Source organism: Clarias gariepinus, chromosome 14 (assembly GCF_024256425.1).
Source record: "Clarias gariepinus isolate MV-2021 ecotype Netherlands chromosome 14, CGAR_prim_01v2, whole genome shotgun sequence".
In the NCBI taxonomy this organism is placed as follows: domain Eukaryota; kingdom Metazoa; phylum Chordata; class Actinopteri; order Siluriformes; family Clariidae; genus Clarias; species Clarias gariepinus.
Window position 1 is genome coordinate 18018111 of NC_071113.1, and position 21986 is coordinate 18040096.

Sequence of the window (21986 nt, forward strand, 5' to 3'; positions counted from 1 at the left end):
TTTCATGAGAAGCAGATGTTTAAACCTCATTTCACAGCACAGATTTCTGAAATTCCTTCTTTTTTTCTCCCCTTCTGTAGACTCACGATAATAAAACTGTGTGTGTGAGGTCACGTGGTACAATGTCGCTATCGGTCAGAGAAAATAAGAAGGGATGGGTTGTGGTGCTGTGTTTTTTGGAATGCTTGTGAGAAGCTGCTCTCGCACTAGGACACAAATCAAGATTGCAATTTTTGATGCGATTATTCTTGCTGCTCTTTGATGAAACATCCTTAAAGCAACAAGTATATTACTCTCAGCTTTTCAAAGTCCGTTTAGTTCCTGTTGGTTCCAAATCTAACCTGATGACATTAACCATATAACTGGATTTGCTGCTACTAAACCGGAAGTACACAAAGAATTGGCATAACTAACACACCTAGGAAAATAGTATTAAACCTACTCACCAATATTGGAGTGTTTGAGGAGACGACAGATTCGGGCCTCTCGTTCCAGCTTCTGGTGATCTACAGAAAGTAGGACAGAGAAAGAAAAAAAAGGACAGTTACAAAACTAGAAATAAGTCAGCAACCCTGACCGAAATGCTGTGAATCACGGTTTAAGCTTTTCCCTCTTAAAACTGGTGACATGGCCCTCAAAACACAGACATGAAACAGCACAACATTCACACAAACACACAGCTGAGAATGGAAAAGGAGTGAGGGAGTTCGGCAGGCAGGGGCTTGTTCCCCTCGCTGCTGAGTGTGTTGTTAGGGAACATCGCTGTGTTAGCACTCCTGCCTGCATGCCCTGAACGTATGAATGGCTTGCAATACCCTCCCTAACAGGCTTTTGGGTGTGCGCATACACACACACACACTCGCACACACACAAGCAGTGACAAGTGTGTCCATGTTGGCTGGAAACAAACCCAATATGAAAACCTTACGACAATATAAAGGAGAGCCCTGAGGAGAACCTTGATAAATGAGTGTGGTTTGGCACACAGGGGTAGTTTTGCTTATAATTGGTATAAAACTGAACTGAACTACCTCACAGACATCAATAGCATCCAGAGAAATAACTGCATGAACCGCAGAATCAATACTAAAAACGAATTTGAATTAGTTTTCTAATCAGCCACAGTTTAGGAAAGACTCGCCAAAGAACAGACTTAAATTTCACTGCATGTTTATATAGCAAGCAATAACTTAACTGCAACGGTAATTGGATGAACTTTAAATCAATTCCTGAAGCAATTAATACCTCAGAATGTCTATTCTCGCCTCTGGGTATCACCTGTGACGACTGCATTTGTTGTTAAAACGGACAAACCAACCTGAAGACCAGACAGCTGTCTATGAGAGAATAGCCAGTCTTGTTCAAGTTGAGAAAGGACAAAAAAATATACATATTAAAGCCATTCCAGAAGTACTGGGCAGAGCCAGTATAACAATCTGGAACGTCCTAAAAAGGAAGGAAACCACTGGTGAGGTAACAACCAGACATTCGAAGAGGTCAGCCAAAGAAAACAAAAAAAATTTTTAAAAGAACAATTGTGAATGAAAGTACAGAGATGAGCCACAAACTCTTTTGCAGCCAAGATCAAAAAAGCCAAAGTGTGGAGAAAGAAAAGTTCTGCTCGTGATCCAAAACATACAAGCTCATCAGTTAAGCATGGTGGAGGTAGTGTCATAGTGCATGGCTGCTTCTGGAACCAGCAGAAGAAATCCAAAAGTCTACAGAAACATTCTGTCAGACAATTTAAAGAAAAGAATGCATCCAAACTAATCTGGAGGAATTTCATTATGCAGCACGATATTGACCCAAATCACGCAGCCAACACAACACCCGACTCTGTCAGAAGGGGGAGAAGGTAAGTGGTTTTAGACTGGCCGAGTCAATAACAAGACCTTCAGCCAAATGAGCATGCATTTCACCTTATGAAGAGGAGACTGAGTGGAGAAACTGCCACAAAACAAAACGATCTAAGAAACTGATTTGACAATGCTTGACGGTTGTTAGCATTGTGAGATCCCCAAAAAGACTGGGCTCATCCACATTCGAGGAAGCAGTATTTTAAAAAACGAGACTTAAATAATCAGCAACCAACACTGTGTAGAACTAAACATATTTATACAGGTCACATGATCCATTTGCTAATCAGTTTATTATTTTTTTTTATTACACTTAAGGACAGCGGCCTTTCAGGTGAGCAAGCAAATATTGTGTGGCCCACAATACAGAAGCACGCCAGTCAGGTCGGCTGCGTCAGCACCTCAACCTATACTCAGTACTGTAGTAATAAGTAATAAGTGTGCCACACCTCATTTCTTCACTTTTTGCTTCCAAAAAGCCAGACTTTCTTGTATTTTTAGTGTAATCTTAAAGAACAGCTTTCCAGGCTTCCTGAAGGACTTGGTTGGCTCTCATTTTCAGGCCAGTCGATGTCCCTAAGGAACGTTGTTTATTCGTTAAGCCACACAGAGACATACAAATCATATAAGAATATATATATTTTTTAATCTAACTTAAAGCATGAAGGCGTGAGATCCGATGGTTGGGAGGGGAAACAGAAACAGATTAGAGGGGAAATGAGGTTGCTGCTGAGGTTGTAACATGAACCACCAATTTTTTTTATTTAAAATATTTATGCACTTTGTACCCTGTCATAGTAAAACATTTGTTCCCATTTTTAAAATCCTTACATTTTTATTCAATATTTTACCTCGATAATTTAATTTAATATTAAGAAATGAGGGATGACTCCGGTCTTTTGCACATTGATGTAGCGCTTCAAGGCTTGTGCATGATGGAAAAGGTCAAAGGCCTTTTTTAATTAATACCTTGCATGCAGGATTGGTACAGAAAATTATTATGCCATCCTAATTTGTCCTAATTGCTATCTAGTTACCTTTTTAAATGTTTTTGCAGGAGAAATACTAGTTTTCCATGACAACTGGTGATAAAGAGTTAACCTCTAACATCTTAGTCATGCAGTAATTAGAACATGTCAGGCTAATGACCCAAAAAATGCTGATATTAGGATCCCACATTACATGTAGCATAAATATTGCTATAAAAATCATCAACACCGAGGTTTCTTAAAGACTGTGTGAGGCTCCAATGCAACGTTACACTAAATTGTGTACACACAACTACCTTTTGTTTAAACTTCCATAACATCATTGCGACTTCCCAGAACCGCAGTTATCAAGATGACGATAAGCACATTTTGCATTTAAATAAGGTTAGGAAAGTTAGCTCATGGAGCTAGGCATGTATCATTTGTGAACCAGGTAGAAAGATTGAAATGCTTTAATAATTGAGTACCTATCCTCACACAAACGATGCTCTAGTCTAAATTATGCATGCAAAGCATTACGTTTGTCGAGGTTTCCTTTGCTGATGCTGGGCTAACAATTCGGTGACAAGTTGGCTGATCACAGGTTGACACTTTAAGAATTAGCTCCAATTTCATAGTTCAGTGTTGCGTGATGGATCTCCAATCCACTTTTAGTATCTGTCTTCTTAATGCCCAATGCAAACCGTAGACATTACAGTACATCTTTAACTACTATGTTAAAAACGTCCATCAAAACATTCCATGTAAGCATGAACGATCATTGCAGGATACAGATTTAAGCAATAATCAGACTGGCTGGACTGGGTAAAGCTATTTAAGGCACATGAAACACTTGTGAACTAATAGTGAAAACTGTGGCATCAGTAGTTGCATTTAAATGCATCCTTACACTTAATTAATAATAAAAATAATAGCTCAATTGTAAACACCTTAATCAAAACAGTCTGACCAATCAGAATCAGTGGAGTGGTGTAAAGCTTTTGACAATCCGTTTAATAGGTAAATATTAACAATATAAAAAACTTGATCTGATCATTTCTTTCTTGTTAGAATAAATGTATTGTTTTTGTGAATGTTTAGCACACATGGGGTTAACATTAAAATCCATGAGAACAAACTCTCCCTCATCTATCCTTAGTTTAGAACCTTCACTCAATGACTTCTTGTCAGAGGAAGGGACACTGGTCAGCCAATCATACTGTAGATGAGACTGAATCCATGTAACCAAATCATAATGCAAAAGATGGTTAGAAAAGACAAGAAACCTGATCTAATCTTATGATATATTTCCAGCAGATTAAACACTTGACAGATGGCAGAACCAGTGTGTGCATCAGATAAATTGTATCCTCAATACATAATTCAAGAATGTAAAAGCCCATCTTATGGGATCAACAACAGTCAAGGTGGAATCCCTTAACGGAAGGATTTTAATACTGACCCTGTAAACGTAGCTACTGTTTTCTATGGAAAATCCCCTGCATGTACCAAAATACTCATCAAAGTTGGCAATAGAAATCCATTATTTCTGATCGAGTTTGCATGAAACTCCCAGTGAAAGATATTCCCCAGAGCGATGAGATGGAACGGCGGTCCACGGAGGAGTCCTACTTAAAATAGACCGCAGTACATTGCTGAAGTGTGTGCGATTCTTTAGATTCTCTAATTCATATACTGTAAAACAAAAGCACAAGCACGCTGAACCCTAGCACTCGAAGGAGGGGAGCAAACAGGTGAGTGGGTTTTTTCTATTTTCTACTAAAATTCTCTGCATTGTCGTCTCATGACCTCCTCTTTCTGTTTCTTATCATCTTGGCTTAATCACCGAGGCGGCCGGTTCAGAGCACCTTGCCTTCCTCAAACTGTCAAACTCACTCTCTCTGACACACACACAGAGCAAAGTTTCATTTCATCATGTCCTATGACCCACACTATGATTATCTCCAGAATGCTGCTGTAATGAACACTCCCTTCTGCTCTACTGACCACCCGCAGTGTCGGAGTGATCACACCGCTCCGGTCCCGTCTCAACCAAACCAAAAAAGTTCGAGGAGGAACAAAAGACAGAGGGAGGAAATGAGAACAACAAATTAAGCTATGACACTCAGAACAATGTCACAAATTGCTTAAACATAGAATTAAGGGAGAAAGAAGAGCACACTTCGGCTGTGTTTAGATCAGCAGCGTTCCCTACAAAGTGAATCTAGGAGTGTAAAATTATAAACTGTTTGGAGTGAAACTGTGGAAAAGGAACTGTGATCAGTGTAGGGAACAAGTGAAAAACGGTTTTTAAATCGCATTTAGACACAAGTTATATACATTTCAATAGTATACCTTTTAGAACAGTACCCAGTTTTGTTTCAATATACACTTCATGGTAGTAAAAATAATAATAATACCATTGGGATGTTTTGTTTTTTTGTGGTGAGGATGATTAGCCCAAGTACTAACGAAACAGATATGTCTTAAGTCATCGTTTAAAGATTAGACTCAGCTGGCAATGGATGCTGACAGAAAAAACGTCCTTTATCCCCTAGAGATGGTGGGACCAGCCGAGCAGTGCTGGAGGATCTGACGGAATGTGGTAGCACATGAAGCAATGGACTCATCATGCATAGTGCCCATAGTGCCAAGTCTCTGGAGTCTTATGATCTGGGGTTGCTTCAGTTGGTCAGGACTAGGCCCAGCAACGTTATGTGGCAATAAAATGACATCAGTTAATGATTATGATGGCACAAGCATATTCCAGAACTCAAAGTGTGAAAGAGTGGTTCTGGGAGCATGAGGAATTAGAATCTTCACACGTGACTAGATACCACACTGTGTGCTGTAATCAAAGCTTAAGGTGACTGAATGAAATCTAAGAATGTGTGACGCCTTTCAGCCAGACAGTGTATATTCAATATTTCATTCCAGAAGTGTGTAATTTCAACAGGTATCCGAGGTGCTTACGGTACCAGGGTAACGCACGTAGTGCGAAGTGATGTCTGCGTTGCTGTCGTTTCAGGTGTTCTGAATGGAGGAACTCAATCGAGGGAAGTTTCCTTAACCATCCCCTGAAAAGGGAGCAGGGAGTACCGTTTATGTACACTACGGAACAGAGCACAGCCTTCTCATTATTTAAAAGCATTAATAAAAGCAGCAGACACACGGTTGCACTGAATCCACTGCCAGCAGACTCGTCTCTCGCACAGCGGATCAAGGCCAGGAAAAGATGCTTGGGCCTGGAGCTCTGCCACGGCAGTCAACCAGCAGACAAATTTAAGGAATAACATATACATATTTGCTTACATAATAAATATTAGCATTTGTGTGTGCGTATGGGTGTCTGTCTTGACGCTGGCTAAAATTCTATCCATTCAATTAAGGATGGATTTGTTGCCTTGCCTAAAAATTGTAAACCTCTTTTTTCTATCTCTACTTCCATGCTAAACTTAAGGGGCATCATTGCACATTAAATTGATGAGCTGTTACTGCAGTATCCTCTTTTTTCTGCAAAAAATAAATGAAACCTGTAACATGGCGTTCAAGTTTGGGCTGGGTTTCTGAGTTTTAAACGTGCAGTGGAAAATTTACTTTTTGACAGGAAATATACATCTCAACACCACTCATCAACATGTCTGATATAAAGACGTACTCTAGATGCAAGCAACATCACTTCTTTCATGTGAACCTTCTTTTTTAATATCATGACAAGTATATTGTAGACTTTTTTGTCATGGCCTTATAATTACTTGAGTTTTTGGTATCGTTACATCCCTATAATTTACTACGGATAATCCTTTGATTATTAATGTTCATCATTGGTGTTCGTCACTGAAGTTCATTAGCGTTCAAACTAATTAAATTCATTAATGTATCAGATAATTGGCTCTTATTTGATGTTAAACCTCCTTTCATGGGTGTGTTGTACAATATTAATGCAGTCCAACAAGTCAGATGTAGTCAGTTCTACTGTATTTACCCAGCCAAACCGCACAGTTGGCATTTTAGCAGACCAAGACGCACATTTCCTCCCTCTCTCAACACACACGAAACTGGAGAGGAAGTTCCATTACTATATTACACTGGAGACGCTAGAGAGAGACACGTCAGCACGCTGCTATCAGGAGTGCTCCAATTTCACTACAGAGCTCTCTCTCTTTCTCACACACACAGAAAAGACCCACAGTAATTCTGTTACCCCAAAGATTCACTCCCTAGTTCTCGCTTTCTCTCTCTCTCTCTCTTACACACACACACACACACAATGTGATGTATAATTAAATGAGGGTGTGGAGATAGGATGAGTTCCAGGCCCTGACATTGATTCTGCATAAAGACAAATTGAAAGGAGGCCTGCGAGATGAGAGATGAGACAGTGGGAGCCACAAAACACAAAAAGCAATCAGAAGCTCTGAGCACACCATGAGCTAGTTTGAAGAGGATGCATGTGAGGCACCAAAACAAGGCAGGAAACGCAGAAAGCGTGACTGCCGATATAATGACAGGGAAACCATAATGCTGGGAAAAGGGAATACCAAGTGAGAAAAGAAACTTAAACCCCATATTTCTCCCTGCACATGAACAAAGACCAAATGCAGAACAAACAGAGACAACATTTGTTCCAGAGCTGCGTGCATGCCTTTACAGCACCTGTACATACGCATTCATCTCCACTGTATCTCAGCACATGGTCACTGGTATGAGCAGAACGCTGTTCGAGTGCAACTGGGAATGCACGCAATGCGCACACATGAAGGACAGTTATATACACTATTCCTGGGTCTGTTCGTATCGATTGTAATGATCAATGCAGTCTTGTTTCTAAATAAAAGGATGCGCTGACCTCGCTATAAATATGTATGCCGAAACATTTGGAAAGGCCACTTTCACCGTTTTACGTAACAGCAACTGCATTCCAGAGCAAGTGGCACAAATGAGTCTTAAGCCTGCTTTTTTTATGTTTGCATGCGTGTGTTTATTCTGCCCTTCTATTATTAATTCAGTCAAGTGACCATCAGTTCATTCATTCCTAGTTTATGACGAATGCCAACTGGGCCAGAACCTTCTCCTCATTAATGCCCGCTCTCAAAAGCTTTTCCTGTCTCTTCAATTGGACATCTGCACTGCCATTACTGATTTATACTGCCACTTCCCATTCCTCAATCTTAACCACTGTGCCAGACTGCACCTCAGCTTACAGACCTCACAGGAGACAAAGAGGAACGAGCTGAATCAGAGTAAGAGGAGAAAGACTCCCTGACTATAATTAGTGAACTACATTTAAAAAAAAAAGAAAAAAAGAAGAAAAAATTGGCCCTGCAAATAGATCCTTCTGTCGAGATGAATTTGTGACCTGCTTAATAATCAGATAATTAAGAATTAATCAATGTTTAGGTTAAGTTTATTATTTTTGTCATTCAATAACTCAATAACGTAAGTAATGTATATAACTTAATTCATGGCTGTACGGCTTGATTAAAAATTCACATCACGATTGTTACATATTGCAATAACAATTTCAACTATAATATTTAACCATCAGATGTACCATTCAGTTTTCATCTTTACTTATTTATACAGACAAAGCATGAAGCAACTTGTATTTCCGGTCTCGTGTGTTTGTACAGTTCTAAAATCTTTCACAACATGGACATCATGACCTTTATTAAGGAATTAGTATGTGACAGCATTAATGGTTTTCTTGTCTTTGATGTTTTCTCACACAACATGATGCCTACAAGAGTTTCATATAAACTATTTTTGTTATAATCTTGTATATAATATAATAATATAATATAATGTTGTAGTAATATTCAAAAAGCAACAAATTATTTGCAAATAGGGTACTGATGAACGGGGATATACGTTGCACAGTTTTAGCAGGAGTTTCTGAACCCATGAGTCACATTAAGTATACTTCAAGTAAAACTGTAATAAACTGCACCTTCTTGCAATTAGATAATTGCACTGCGTTCATATTCTATTTTTTGATTTCTATGCAATTAAGTGTGCAGCACTAATCTTCTTGTTAAATATATTGCTTTACTGGAATGCATACTTGACCAAAAAAAAAAAAAAAAAGTTGAATTTATTTAAAATAATTCATATTTCACAACATAGTCAGATAATGGAAGCGACAAAGAAAAAAAAAAAGAAAAAGAAATAATGCAGCGTTACTCAGATTATTTAGTTCAATTCGGCAGCTGCAGTTCATGAGTACAACTCTACAACATCCGGATGAGATCATCTAAGGGAGAGCAGGGCTGAGACGCAGCATAAAGCGCAAATGTTAAGGGTATATACTGTACATCTAGGTGGGACCATTTCTAGGAATGTGGATATCAGTAATGAGAACAATTTCTCTAGCAGGAAATCAACTTGTGAGTAAAGACTACCAGCTAATTGTGACACAGAAGTGACTTCGCTTAAAAGAAAAAAAAAAATGGAACCACAATGCTCCACAACCTGAATAACAAGAACATATGCAGGAAAATGTTTGCTATTGATTCATCAGTGCAAAGCTGGTTATCCAGCCGCCGTTAGGCTAATGCCTTTGGTGAACAAACTAGTAACAACCAGTCAATCCAGCTTTCAGACCACACGGCTTTAGTCACCTGAATGTCACCCACACTGAAATGTCCCTCTAATAATAACAACAGTTTTCACTTATGCAGTTTATTTGTTGTTATGATCTAAAGTTGCTCTGCTGAGATGCCGTACTTTGACAAATGACCACACCCATCTCATGGCACTTGATGTACATGCTCACAGAGAAAACGGAACTAACCTGAGTGTCCTAAATATATCTTTTGTTTGACCTTTGGGTACTGAACTTTTCGAAGACAAGTAGCAAGGTGTGAGATGTTTTAATTCTGGTAATTCATATATACATTCATCAGCCATAACATTAAAACCACCTCCTGCCACGCCAAGATGGCGACGACCAGAGCTCGCACAGCTCCCATTCCGATACAGCTCTTCAGAAAATCTATGAAAGACATCACCAAGGGTTTGTCCAGTTTTTGTACGGTGTCTGATTCAAACGTTTATATTTTCATGGTTAAATATTGTGCTTGTCAATCTATCTAATTAATCCAACTGAGGGCGTGCCCTATATGGCTGCAATGCATTATGGAACTACGGGTTTAGACTTTTGCCATTAATGCGACATTGGCCATTTCTGGAAAATGGTAAGCGGGACAGTGTGAGACAGGTACAGCCGAATATGTCCTAAAGCATCGTCTGTTAGAGCCGGGTTAAGCTTCAGGCCAGGGAGGCCTGGGGGTAAACTCTGCACATGTAGCCTAGGATTTCTAGCCTTGTTAATGCTCCTAGGCACAGAAAATACAAAACCCAGGGATTAACATTAAAGGCAGCACAAAGAAATAAATAAATAAAAAAGAAAATCGGTTGCAGGCTTTCTCGAGAGAACCTCACCTTTATCTGTTCAGGGACCACCACGAGAGCTAACGGCCTTAAATGCTTAGCGATCTTTCCTTCTTCATCTCAACAGAACAATAAATTATAAAGCTTGGCTATGCGGTGTGCCTTCATTGGAGCTGATGAGGACGTTCACAGAACCACAAACACTGTGATAAATCCGAAATTACAGCTGCTTCGTGTTCCGTGACTTGTCAAGATAATGCCTTCATTAGGGTGCCTGAGAGAGAGAAGGCAGAGAGAGGAAAGGCAGCTGAGCAGAGAGGGGAAAACGCGCACACAGACACGCATCATCATCAGAGGTCTATAAATCCAGACACCTGTATGGGAGCATGAGAAAAGTTCATATGCATTGTGTGTTTTATGGGAACAGAACGTCAGAATGATGGAGAGTGGAGACCCATCAAAGGTACTTCAATTCCCAGAAAGAGCGCTCACTTATTTAACACATTAAATATTCATTCAACCACCACTCCATTCATCCATCCGTGCATCCGTATGTGTGCGTGTGTGTGGGCAATGTTTAGCTTGATTGTGCTGAGGCTTGGGGGTTTCTCGCTCAATTACTAGCCCGCAAATGTGAAGCACTCACGTTTTTGTTGCAATCAACAAATCTGCCACAGCCGGCAGCAGGGAAAGTGCAACACACAGGCATGCAAAATAGTGTTAGAATATTATAGATGTCCATGCAACAGGAAATCGTAGTTTTTAAGGATTCATAAAACCCAAAACATTAATCTCAATATTGTGCCTTGGGGCATGACACCACAAGACATCTTGGGGTGTGCTTTGGTGTCTGGAACCACAACATCTTTTTTGGGTGCTGTTGGTTGCGGGGTGAGGCCACCACGGATCGAACTGGTTTGTCCGGTGCATTCCAATGATGCAACATCAACATTTCTGATCAACAACCTTGAACTCTGTGCCTGTTAAGCAACATATGAGGCAGGCTGTAATGCACTGGGTGTTCTGATACCTTCTTATTAAAGAGTCACCTTGTTGGACTTACGAACAAAACCAACTTACAAACATGCTCCCGGAATATAACCTGTTCGTAAGTCGGGAACTTGGTGTATTTTACATTGCTTTCTAATTAAATCCAATAGTTTTCATTACAAATAATAGACAACTTGACTACATATACTATATATATATATATATATATATATATATATATATATATACACACACACATACAGTATGTAGAGTAAATAAATGTCGAAAAGACGTTTTAAAGACCAGTTTGACTTTCCATATTCTGCATATATTAGTATATGTTTTTTATTTCTATGGCAATTTATCAGCGTCTACAAGGCCAGTGACGTGGGAGTGGAGCTTATAGCTTAACAGTAGCGCAAAACGAGAGGGATTAATTAACTTGGGTTCGTTACAGTTCAGCCAAAGGCTGTCAGACTCACTCACTCTTTCCTTCTCTCACTCAGTATTCTAGGAGAGATTTACCTCCAAGGCCAAGGTCATATAGATTCATAAAAAAAAAAAATAAAAATAAAAAAAAAAAGAAATCCACAAGGACACCATCGCAGCTCTTACACCATTCACCAGAACACTTGTGGGCTGAGGAGTGAGGATGTGTACATGTGTGTTAGAGTGTGAGTCAAAGTGATGTGTTGATGTACTGTATAAAGGAAAGAGATGCTGGTGATAGCTTGAGCCTCTTAAAATAAAAGTAGGACAGTGTTCAGAGAGAATATTAGTAAATGTCAGAGTATCCATCCAAAGACACAAGCACAATGCCCTCGCTCATCTTTATCTATGGTGGGTCATCAGTCCTGTGCAGGCTTTGCAGTAGTCCGTGGTCTGACTTTCAAGTATCTGCCCTCCTTATTCTTCCTTGTCCCACTTGCCATCCTCGTATCGCTTTGCCTGCTGCACTCTGATCTCCTGGCTGCCTCTTAAACACCTCAGTTTCCATTTACAGAAAGAAAAAAATGTCATACATATGATAAACATAAGTATTGAACTACTTGATTGCTTGAAAAACGTTATCAATTATCATGAAGGGTAAAATTCAGAAAGTAAATGCCATCAAAACGAGAAAAACTTTCAGCATTAGCTTCAAACAGACAGAGACTCGGCTACACTTATTCAATTAGATTAGTATTAGTACAAATTATTCAAAACTCATACTTGCACCAAAAGCATGACCTGAAGGACGTGTTTCCATGCACCACTAGTTTAATCTTATCAGTTGATCTAAGGGGGAAGATGGAGAAGATGGAGTGGAGAATAGCTGTTCTTCGTGGAGCTCAAGGCTGCTGTACTACCACGTGACCACTGTATTCAAGCATATCTTTGGCACCAAACAAAGGGTGAATAACTACAGACATCTCCCCCCAACCACCCATCCAAAGTTCCGTCGGCATTAGCTGTCCAACGCTTGTACGGGATGAGAAAAGAATTAGTGGAACTGCTCATTTTACACCATGTCTCTGACCAGTGCTTGGCTCCTCATCCCGCAAAGGTGCTGCAAAGAACACAACATAAACGGCACCCATGTTTAGTCTATAAACAGCCTGGCGTAGGTTACGAATGACTAATAAATTTAGCAGTAGCAGGCAGGATGAGAGCGATCTGCCTGAGCCGGTCAACTGTCAAAGTTAGGAAATGTGAATTTCTGAAACGCGTCGAAGAATCTACAGTACCGGCACCCTCATAACATGAATAGTTAGTACAGCAAAAGCATGCGAGCGCGTCTCCACAAACAAGCATATAAACGAGTTCAATATGCGCAGTTTAGCTGCACAAAATCAAACTATCATCCGGAAACAAGGGAAAAGGGAATTCTGGGTAATGAAATCCTAAACATAAAGGGAAAAAAAAGGCAACCAAGTAAACATGCAGACAAAGAAGAACCCTGCATCCCACAAGCAAACTGATCCATTAAGCCACACACACACACACACACACACACACACACACACACACACACACACACACACACACACACACACACACACACACACACACACACACACACACACACACACACACACACACACACACACACACACACACACACACACACACACACACACACACACACACACACACACACACACACAGAGGAGAGAATTTGCAGCAGATTATCAGTCCAAAAGCGATGGCTCATCAGAAAAGGCTCTAAGTGAGCATATTAGGGCAGTGGGCAAATGTGGAGCACGTCATTAAAAAGCTTTCAGGCAGCCTTTTCCCCCCTGCAGCACTGCTCCGTAGCCTACACCATCTTTCACACCCTGTTAAGCCTCCCTCAGACGTTTATGGCAATCCTGCTCTTTCCATAATGTTGCTGTGATTATAGTGTCCCTTTCTGGCTATGGTTAAGACATAACACATTTACTCTACACACATAGTAACCAAGACATATTTCTTTCTTTCTCAGTCAATCACTCCATCTCTTTTTTTTTTTTATACAGTACCAGTCAAAAGTTTGGACACTAATGTAGCTGTTATTTTAAGATGCAAGGGTCAGCTGTCCAGTAACAGCTCTTCAAAACAATATTGTCAAGTGCATCTGCAAAACCCATAAAGCACCATAAAGAGACTGGCAATCATGAAGACCATCTCAGGAACACAAGATCACAACTTGCTGCTGCAGAGGAGAAGTTCATTTAGAGTTCCAGCATCAGAAATCACTAATTAACAAACAGCACCTTACCGTTATGAAGGATTTATAGAGCAAAAGTAGCAGACATGTCAATATCAAACATGTCAATCTCCTGTTCAAAGGAGATTACTGCATATTCTGGACGCCTTCAGCATCGTTTTACCGTGTGGATAGAACTAAAAATCATGGAATTCGAATGTGAAATCCCATCACCAGGCGTCTGATTTAGCAGCTCTAATATTGTTAGCCTTAACACGTAATTTAGCACTACAAAATATTGATTACATTAAATCAGTTCAAGTATGCCTCGTGTAATTTGTAGATAAATGTGTCACAATTAGATCTGGAGAGCTCGAAAATGCAGGGTGCACGGTAAACAAAAACAAAAGACCATGGTTTCAGATTTTTAATCAGAATGCATTAAAAATGGAAATCAATGCATCTGAGCAAAGCACTTCTTGCTATACAGAACAGTCCCGACTGCAGGAGTCCAAATCCGATCATTTCCTTATAGTGACAGGAGACACTACACATTAAAAAAAGAAAAGCTTTGAAAGTCTGAACCTAGCCTTATTCCGCATATTATTCTAAATATAAAAATAGGACCAGACACACCTTGTAATAAAAAAATAAAAAAAAGATCTGAAACATTAAGATTATTAGATTAGATCCGGCTTTATCGTCATTGGGCAAAATACATGTACAAAGTCAATAAAATGCAGTTTAGCATCTGACTCGAAGTGCATAAGATGTCCATTTCCAATACATACCAAATGTAGAAAGATAAGGTTATAGGTTTACACATACAGGAGCCCGAGTGTCTTGTGAACAGAAGGTATTAAAATATGATTGGATATATATATTATATGTTACTATATTAGAAAGAGGATTTATATGGTAACCAGAAGACATCAAAATTTGTGAGATTACTTCAAGACATGAACATTAGTCCATCTGGAGAATTGCAAGAACAGTAGCTACTATCAAGTGGAGCTTCAAAAACATCAAACGCTCTAAAAGAAACAGGTTTTTGTGAAGACCTTCCCAGGAAATCAAGCCTAAACCGTAGCTCTGCTGCAGAAGAAAAGTTCATTGAGAGTTCATAGCACCAATGCTTCACAGAGCTAAAAGGTAACGAACACGTCTGAACATCAGGTGGTTAGAGAAAAACATTTCATATTCCGGTCACCTTCAGCATTGTTCTACTATACAGAAAATTATGATAATGAACAAAAGACCATTGAATTAGATGACGTGTAAACGTTTGACTTGTATCGTACAGTACTAGTTTGTGACTAGGCTTTACTTCTTTTGCTCCTAACTAGTGCTGTGCAATTATTTGCATAATAATCAAAATGTAGTATAGACCTGTGCAATTATTTAATCGCCAAAGGCTGCATAGTCTAAAATTTATTTTGCGTGTAATTTAACTTTCTTTTAATGAGACCCAATTATTTGTTGTTATTTGTTGTGATTTGTTGATAAATACAGATAGAATACAAAATGATACAGTTAATAGTTACATACTACAGGTTAAATAGCAATCACAATATCTGTCAAAATATTTTTAAAAAATATAATTTCTCATCAAATCATGCATTCTTGCCCCTACGGCTTTTAAACATTTAGTTAGTTTTAACAGTACACCATCAGGTGTTAAAACAAAACTACACAGGGCGGTAGATGGACGATAACAGCAGGGTTGGGTGTCTCTGCCTTACTACATTCCTTGCTTATGCTTAATTAGTGGGAGTGCATGTTCACACGTTTTCCGGTTTCAAGACAACTGCATTGATACAGTTCTTGTCAATATCTGATTCAAATTTGTGACCGACATCCTTCTTTCTATACTGAGTCGGGTCTCTGTGAGCTTCCGTAGACAATTCATGTGCAATAGATGTAAAAAGAGATCGTTTATATTATGAAACTCTGACACCAAAAACCCATCAATGTATTACAGAAATTTCTGTCATTTTATTGCAATTAAATTAAATTAATAGCATTTTCACACTAGGCATGATTAATCTGTACCCTGCCCATGAACGATTGCCCCCCCACACTTACCCATGTGGTTCATGCCCAAGTATTTTCCAAGTATATAGGCCAGCGTTCACATTGATCTTTGTGCTCCGTTCCCGGGTGCACTTGGTATTTACATCGTCCGACGCTGGAAGTAAAAATATGCAACTACGTGGTTTGTAAGCTGCCATTAATCACAAAAGAGGAGGAGAACAAGACAGTTAACTTTTGCATTATACCTAATACCATTATACCAAATATGATTGATATTTCGGAAATAATGTTAAGAGCATTGCTCTCACATGCTTTACTACTTTATCGGCTATGGCTGTGTAGGTTTAGCGTACAACTGACTTCCATATCGGATTCGATTTGTGCCCAAGTAAGCCACAACGTCCTCGAGACCACCCCTTCAAGTTCCTGAGCAATTGTGTTCACACTCATCTAAATGAACCAGACTTTGAGGTCAAGTGCTCTCTCCCCAACATAAAAACATGGGGCCAACGGCGGTGGTGATACTGGGGGTTGAACATGGGTCTAGTAGTCCCACAGCTTAACTGAGCCACAGATGCCCCTTATTACCTTGTACACTTTTGAGAAGATCATAAAAGGCAGAGAGTTATCAAGTTAATAAACACAGTATATACACGCTATATCTGTTTAAAATTTCACACTAACTTTTAACATGAATTTATAACATTAACTTCATTCTGGTAAACTGTAGAAATACAATGCTTCAACATATTTCTCTGTTAAGATGCAGTGTTTGGTGTGAGAATAAATTCTGGAATTAAAATAAGCCTGTGTTTGTGCTACCTGCACAGCCTCACGTAGGCATGTCCCCTGCAGACAAGCATCACTGAGCACAGGTGACACCCAAGTGTGTGGTGAGCTCAAACATGAGCACGGAGCTAAACAGTCACAAAGCCAGAGAAGAGGACAACTGCACAGCCATGTGCATAAATACACAAAATGTACACACAAACACACACACACACACACACACATGAGCTTAAGCTTCGTCAAGTAATAGAATTAAAAGCACTCCCTCACTACATCATATTAATGCCATATTCCATCATATAATCGTCTCCCACACACACAATACACAGTACAAATTATAAACAAAATTATAGTATCTGTGCAACAACTCTGACTGAGGCATCAAATAAACAGACTTACTAGCTTTTCATCTGCATAAAACCGCAAGAAGACAGGATGTCACCGAGCTTAAATTTATGATGTCTACATAAACACCTTTAAATGGCGCTATTGCGTAATGTGTGAAATATCTTTCTTAGGAATTCCACTGCAAGAAAGGTTGCAGTGTAGTTAAAGGTGTGTAGCCAGAATGCTGAATGCTTGTGGGGTTTAGACTTGCATTAGCTCGGGATTCTTGTTTAACGAGTTTTTTTTTTTTTTTAATACATAACTGACGTCAGAGTGTGGAAAAGGTGGCGTAACGGCGCAGCTTTAGCTGGATAACCATCACTCACTGCTTGTTCTCTGTGAGCTCGCAGCTCGTTAAAAATAAAGAAAGAAAAAAAGAAAGAAAAAAATACTACCCGGCTTTGACAGAATACTTCTAATTTATAACGTCATGCAGATTTGGCTTGGTGTTTCGTGACGTGACTGTAAATAGACCTATAAATGAAGTATGCAGTGTACAGCAATATCTATGCAGTCTTATGATTTTGATATTGGCGACACTACCATGGAAAAAAAAAAAAACTTCTATCTGGTCATGAAGCAGTGCTTTAAGTAGGCAGCATTTCTGGCAAACTTTCACACGCTTGTCTCATCTAGTCGCTCTGACCAACATGCTTACTAATCTAACTGAACTGTCCTGCAGAGACGGAACACAAAGACAGTTCTGTCTAGTGTACAAATGGACATTGTTGTGCTCGCAGCCTGAAAGAAGTCATTTCTAGGGTTTAATGAAGTTAGATAACATTAAAACGACTTTTTTGGTTAACTACCTCATCTTGTACTTTGAAATAGCAAACTCTTAAAAAAAAAAATTTAACTTTAAAATTAATAACGCTATAAGGACATGAATGTCTCTATGTCTCTTCTCTTAGTGTGTTATGATTTCCAAATACGTCTTTTTTTAAGAAATTAAATCATATAGCAATAAGTGCACTTTTTCACCAGCCGCTTGGAGAACAAAAACGCATACCATGTACACGTTGAGATGTTGAGCATATCAAGGGGTGAGGCGTGTGTGTAAAACTGACATCTGTGGACCGACGCAGAGGCTCGTAAAACCTTGCACTGAGGGACGTGTGACATTTCCACAGCGGAATGAACATTAGCAAAGCGGGCCTAAGAATAGCAAAGGGAGAAAATGTGCGTCCATTCAGACATGGATACGGATATATTTGAAGAGTTGGGGCCATGTGGGATCCACACACACACACACACACACGGGGTGGTGTTTAAAAGATTGCCCCTCATTGCTGGACCTGCAGCAGCAATTAACTTTCGTCTGTCTTGTGGGGAACGCAGCGTGTGATGTGCTTAATCCAGCTAATCAAGTCTGACGATGCGAAGGAGTGAGTAGCAGCTACCCAACATATGTCCAAGACTTCAAAAAGTACCTTGTTCCAAAGAAAAGCTAAACTAATGCAGCTATATTTCTACTGCTCCTGACGGCACTTTCTGAAAATCGTTCCCTACGCATAATTATCTATTACGGCAGTTGCAACGCGAATACACCTCCTCTGAGAACAGATGAGTTTAAAAACTAATGGGTTTTAGAGGCAAATTAAATCAAGGATTATAATATAACAACAAGAGAAAAACATTTCATTATAAGCTCTGCAGAGAGACCATAGTGAAATGCAAATTCATATCATAGCACTAAAACACCAACACACAGCTAATTATAAGCATCTGTGCACAGCTGTACGAGATACTCTTTGAACGTGAAGTTCGGTCTAAAAGCTTCGTCATGAGATATCGCAGACAGCGTCCTTACTTAGCTACATGTACGATGCTGGAATGTTTCGGCTCGAGAGCAAAAATATTTCACATTCCCTCGTTCCCTAAGCCCCAAAACAGTAAGGCTGGAGTTGAGTTAGTGTCATAGTGACTTCTGTGAGTGCTGCTGTTTTTGTTTTTCCCCCCCGTCTGTTAATTAAAGACATCTCCTCTGTATCGTGAGACGTCTTGTTACAATTTTAAAGTTGTAAACTGTGAGCTGTCAACAATTCATCCTTTCTTTAAAGTGTGTGTGTGTTTGTGCATACGCACATACACAAAGAGGAGTCAAAAAATTATCGCGGTCTGAGGGTTCTCTAAGGATACATAAAAGTTTCTTCAAGAGAATTATTACGGTTGATGAGACAAGCATTGAGTCTGAGAGTAAACAGCAGATTATGAAACAGAAACATCCTCATTTGGTGACCACAAAAAGTTTAAAAGTCAATCATTAGCTAGAAAATTGATGCTTAAGAGTTTTCTGGGATTCTCAAGGGCACAGTATTTAAACATCAGGAATAGAGTTCAACAATCAACAGTGCTCGTTAGTGAGAGGCTTATTAAAAGAGCTAAGGCCTAAAGTTCAGATTATACACAGAGGACCGTTGTCCAACGGCGTCATGATCTCGCATGACGATGCACGTCCGCACACTTCTGCAAACATCGTCGACACTCTGCAAGAAATTTGCAAGAAGAAATTTTGAGGTGTTCAGCATTCTCCCTGTAGTCCTGACCTCGTTCCATTGGCCTTTACCTGTTTAGTCTATTAAAAGCAGCCCTATGAGAAGAAAGATTCACTTCTGACACCACCATGGACACCAGGGAGATGACACCACCCTGATTTGGCTCATCTCCAGGGGTGATAACTCTGCTGCCTACAGGAAGGAGATTAACCATCTGGTGACCTGGTGCAAAGAAAACAACATGAAACTCAACTCCCTAAACACAATGGAGATTCTAATGGACCTCAGAAACAAACTCATTTCAACCTATCCCTATGTGTGGCTCCCCAATCTGTACTGAGTAGTCCTTCCGTTTCCTAGGCTTCCCATCATTACCCGGACCTGAAGTGGGAGCTTTTGATCAGATCCCTAACCAAGAAAGCACAGCAGAGGATGTACTTATTGTGGCTCAAGAAGTTCAACTTGCCACAGTCAATGATGGTACATTTCTTCACTGCCATCACTGAGCGCATCCTGACCTGCTCAATTGCCATCTGGTACCCCACTGCAAAAAACAGAACTGAAATGAAAGGCACAAAAACAAACGGCAACATATCATTCGCTCTGCTGATAGACTGATTGGTTGCAATCTGCCGTCACTACAGGAATTACACACCACGGCGCTAAAGCGAGCGAGAAAGTTTGTGGCCGACACTCCCGTCACGGACGCATCTTCATATGCCACTCACTGGCAGGAGGTTGTGGTCAATCGAGACGGAAACGACACGACACAAAAAAAATAAACCAAGCTTCTTTCCTTCTGCAGTTGACTTAATAAGCAAGGTCCAAGACCACCACTGGCAGACTTATTTCTGAGGACATTACATGTACAAACGCAATGCGCTACATTAACAGATTAAACTGTTGCACAATTGAACAAATATTCGCACTCTGCACTACCATAGCCTGCATGTTTTTTGCATACTCTACAGACTTTGCAACTTTTTAAATTTAGCACATGTATATTGTAAACAAAGTTAAGAAATACTTATTTGCACATATTTGTTTTCTTAATTTTTATATCTATAATCCTCTTGTAGTACTTTCTTCCTTGTTTCATTTACATATTTCAAGCAGTTTTGCCCCAAATTACCAAAACAAATTCCTCATATGTGAAAGCATACTTGGCAATAAACCTGATTTTGAGTCATATATACGCACACGCATAACATGTCTAATATAAATATAAACAGAATATAGCAATAAAAAATAAATAAATAAAAACACCACTACAGATGGTATTACTTTAAAGCGTGATAAGAAAATTTTAACCAAAATGATTGTGTAACTTTTTACATTTTATGCAATATCCTTATTTTTTTTGTTACTGCTTTATTTCTGAGATCAAATCATTAATGAGCTGGTAAACAAAAAAAAAAAGAAAAAAGACCAAGGCTTAGTCCATACATACATGGGAAATGTTCTAAATTGAATTTTTCTGATTTTTTTTTTTATCTTCACCTCTATAAAAAAAAAAAATAGTTATTATTATTTATATATTTTTTAAAGTAAATGTTGTTGTTAGTCTTGCGGCGTTGCCACAGCGTACCAACTTATCTGCACAACAACTTGGCACAGGTTTTACACCGGATGCCCTTCCTGATGCAACTCTCCAATTTTATCCCGGCTTGGGACCAGAACTGTATCCAGTGGGTGAAGTTTGGGCGTTGGCTGGGAATTGAACCCAGGCCTTTCGCATGGTAGGCAAGAAACCTACCCCTGAGCCAAAAACAAACCGTCAAAAGCATGCCAAACCAACAGGTGGCGATACAACCCTAACCATCAAAACCGTAGAAAACAACAAATTATTAGCAAGTGTGTTTTCCTGTCCATATATCAACACTTAAAAACAAAGGTCCTAAAGTCTGTTTCTTGATGTTTAATGACCTAAGCCTTGTTACCCGTGAGATCACGTCAGCTGAAAGTGGTTAGAGCGATTCAAACGCATTCAAATAAACGGAGAAATTTCTAATGAAAGAAAAACTAATACTAAAACAGCAATAATAATACATAATCTTTCTTAGCCATTTAACAACAAAAAGCACTATAGTGCAATGTGATGTGCAAAGACGAGAGAAAGCCAGACACAAGCTGCAGTATTAACAAGACAACTTGGCTCAGCTCAACTTCTAGAGCACTTTAAGTAGCCTCAAAAAGGACAAAACTCTCCTTAACAATGCCCGTCACAAGCAGCAGGGCTCAGCCACGCCAACACTGCGGCAGAATATTTCACTACCCTACTGTAGAACTCCAACACACAGCCACCGAGTCAAACTCGAGCCGAGATAGAGGCAGAGGAAGTGCAGTATCCCTGGAGAAACCCCAGCATGAGCTGTTAACGTGAAGCTCTTTCCTGAAGACAGGAGAC

At 39.5% G+C, this 21986-nt stretch overlaps 1 protein-coding gene across 12 annotated transcripts in view; it reads right to left on the reverse strand.

The window, feature by feature from the left end:
- Nucleotides 1–21986, reverse strand: part of camk2g1 (calcium/calmodulin-dependent protein kinase (CaM kinase) II gamma 1) — a 66786-nt gene that overhangs the window by 31588 nt on the left and 13212 nt on the right. For all 12 annotated transcript variants that reach the window (XM_053511311.1, XM_053511313.1, XM_053511312.1 and 9 more), the window contains exon 3: nt 447–506. In XM_053511311.1, the coding sequence (XP_053367286.1) occupies nt 447–506 (60 nt within the window). The remainder of the gene's footprint in view (nt 1–446; nt 507–21986) is intronic.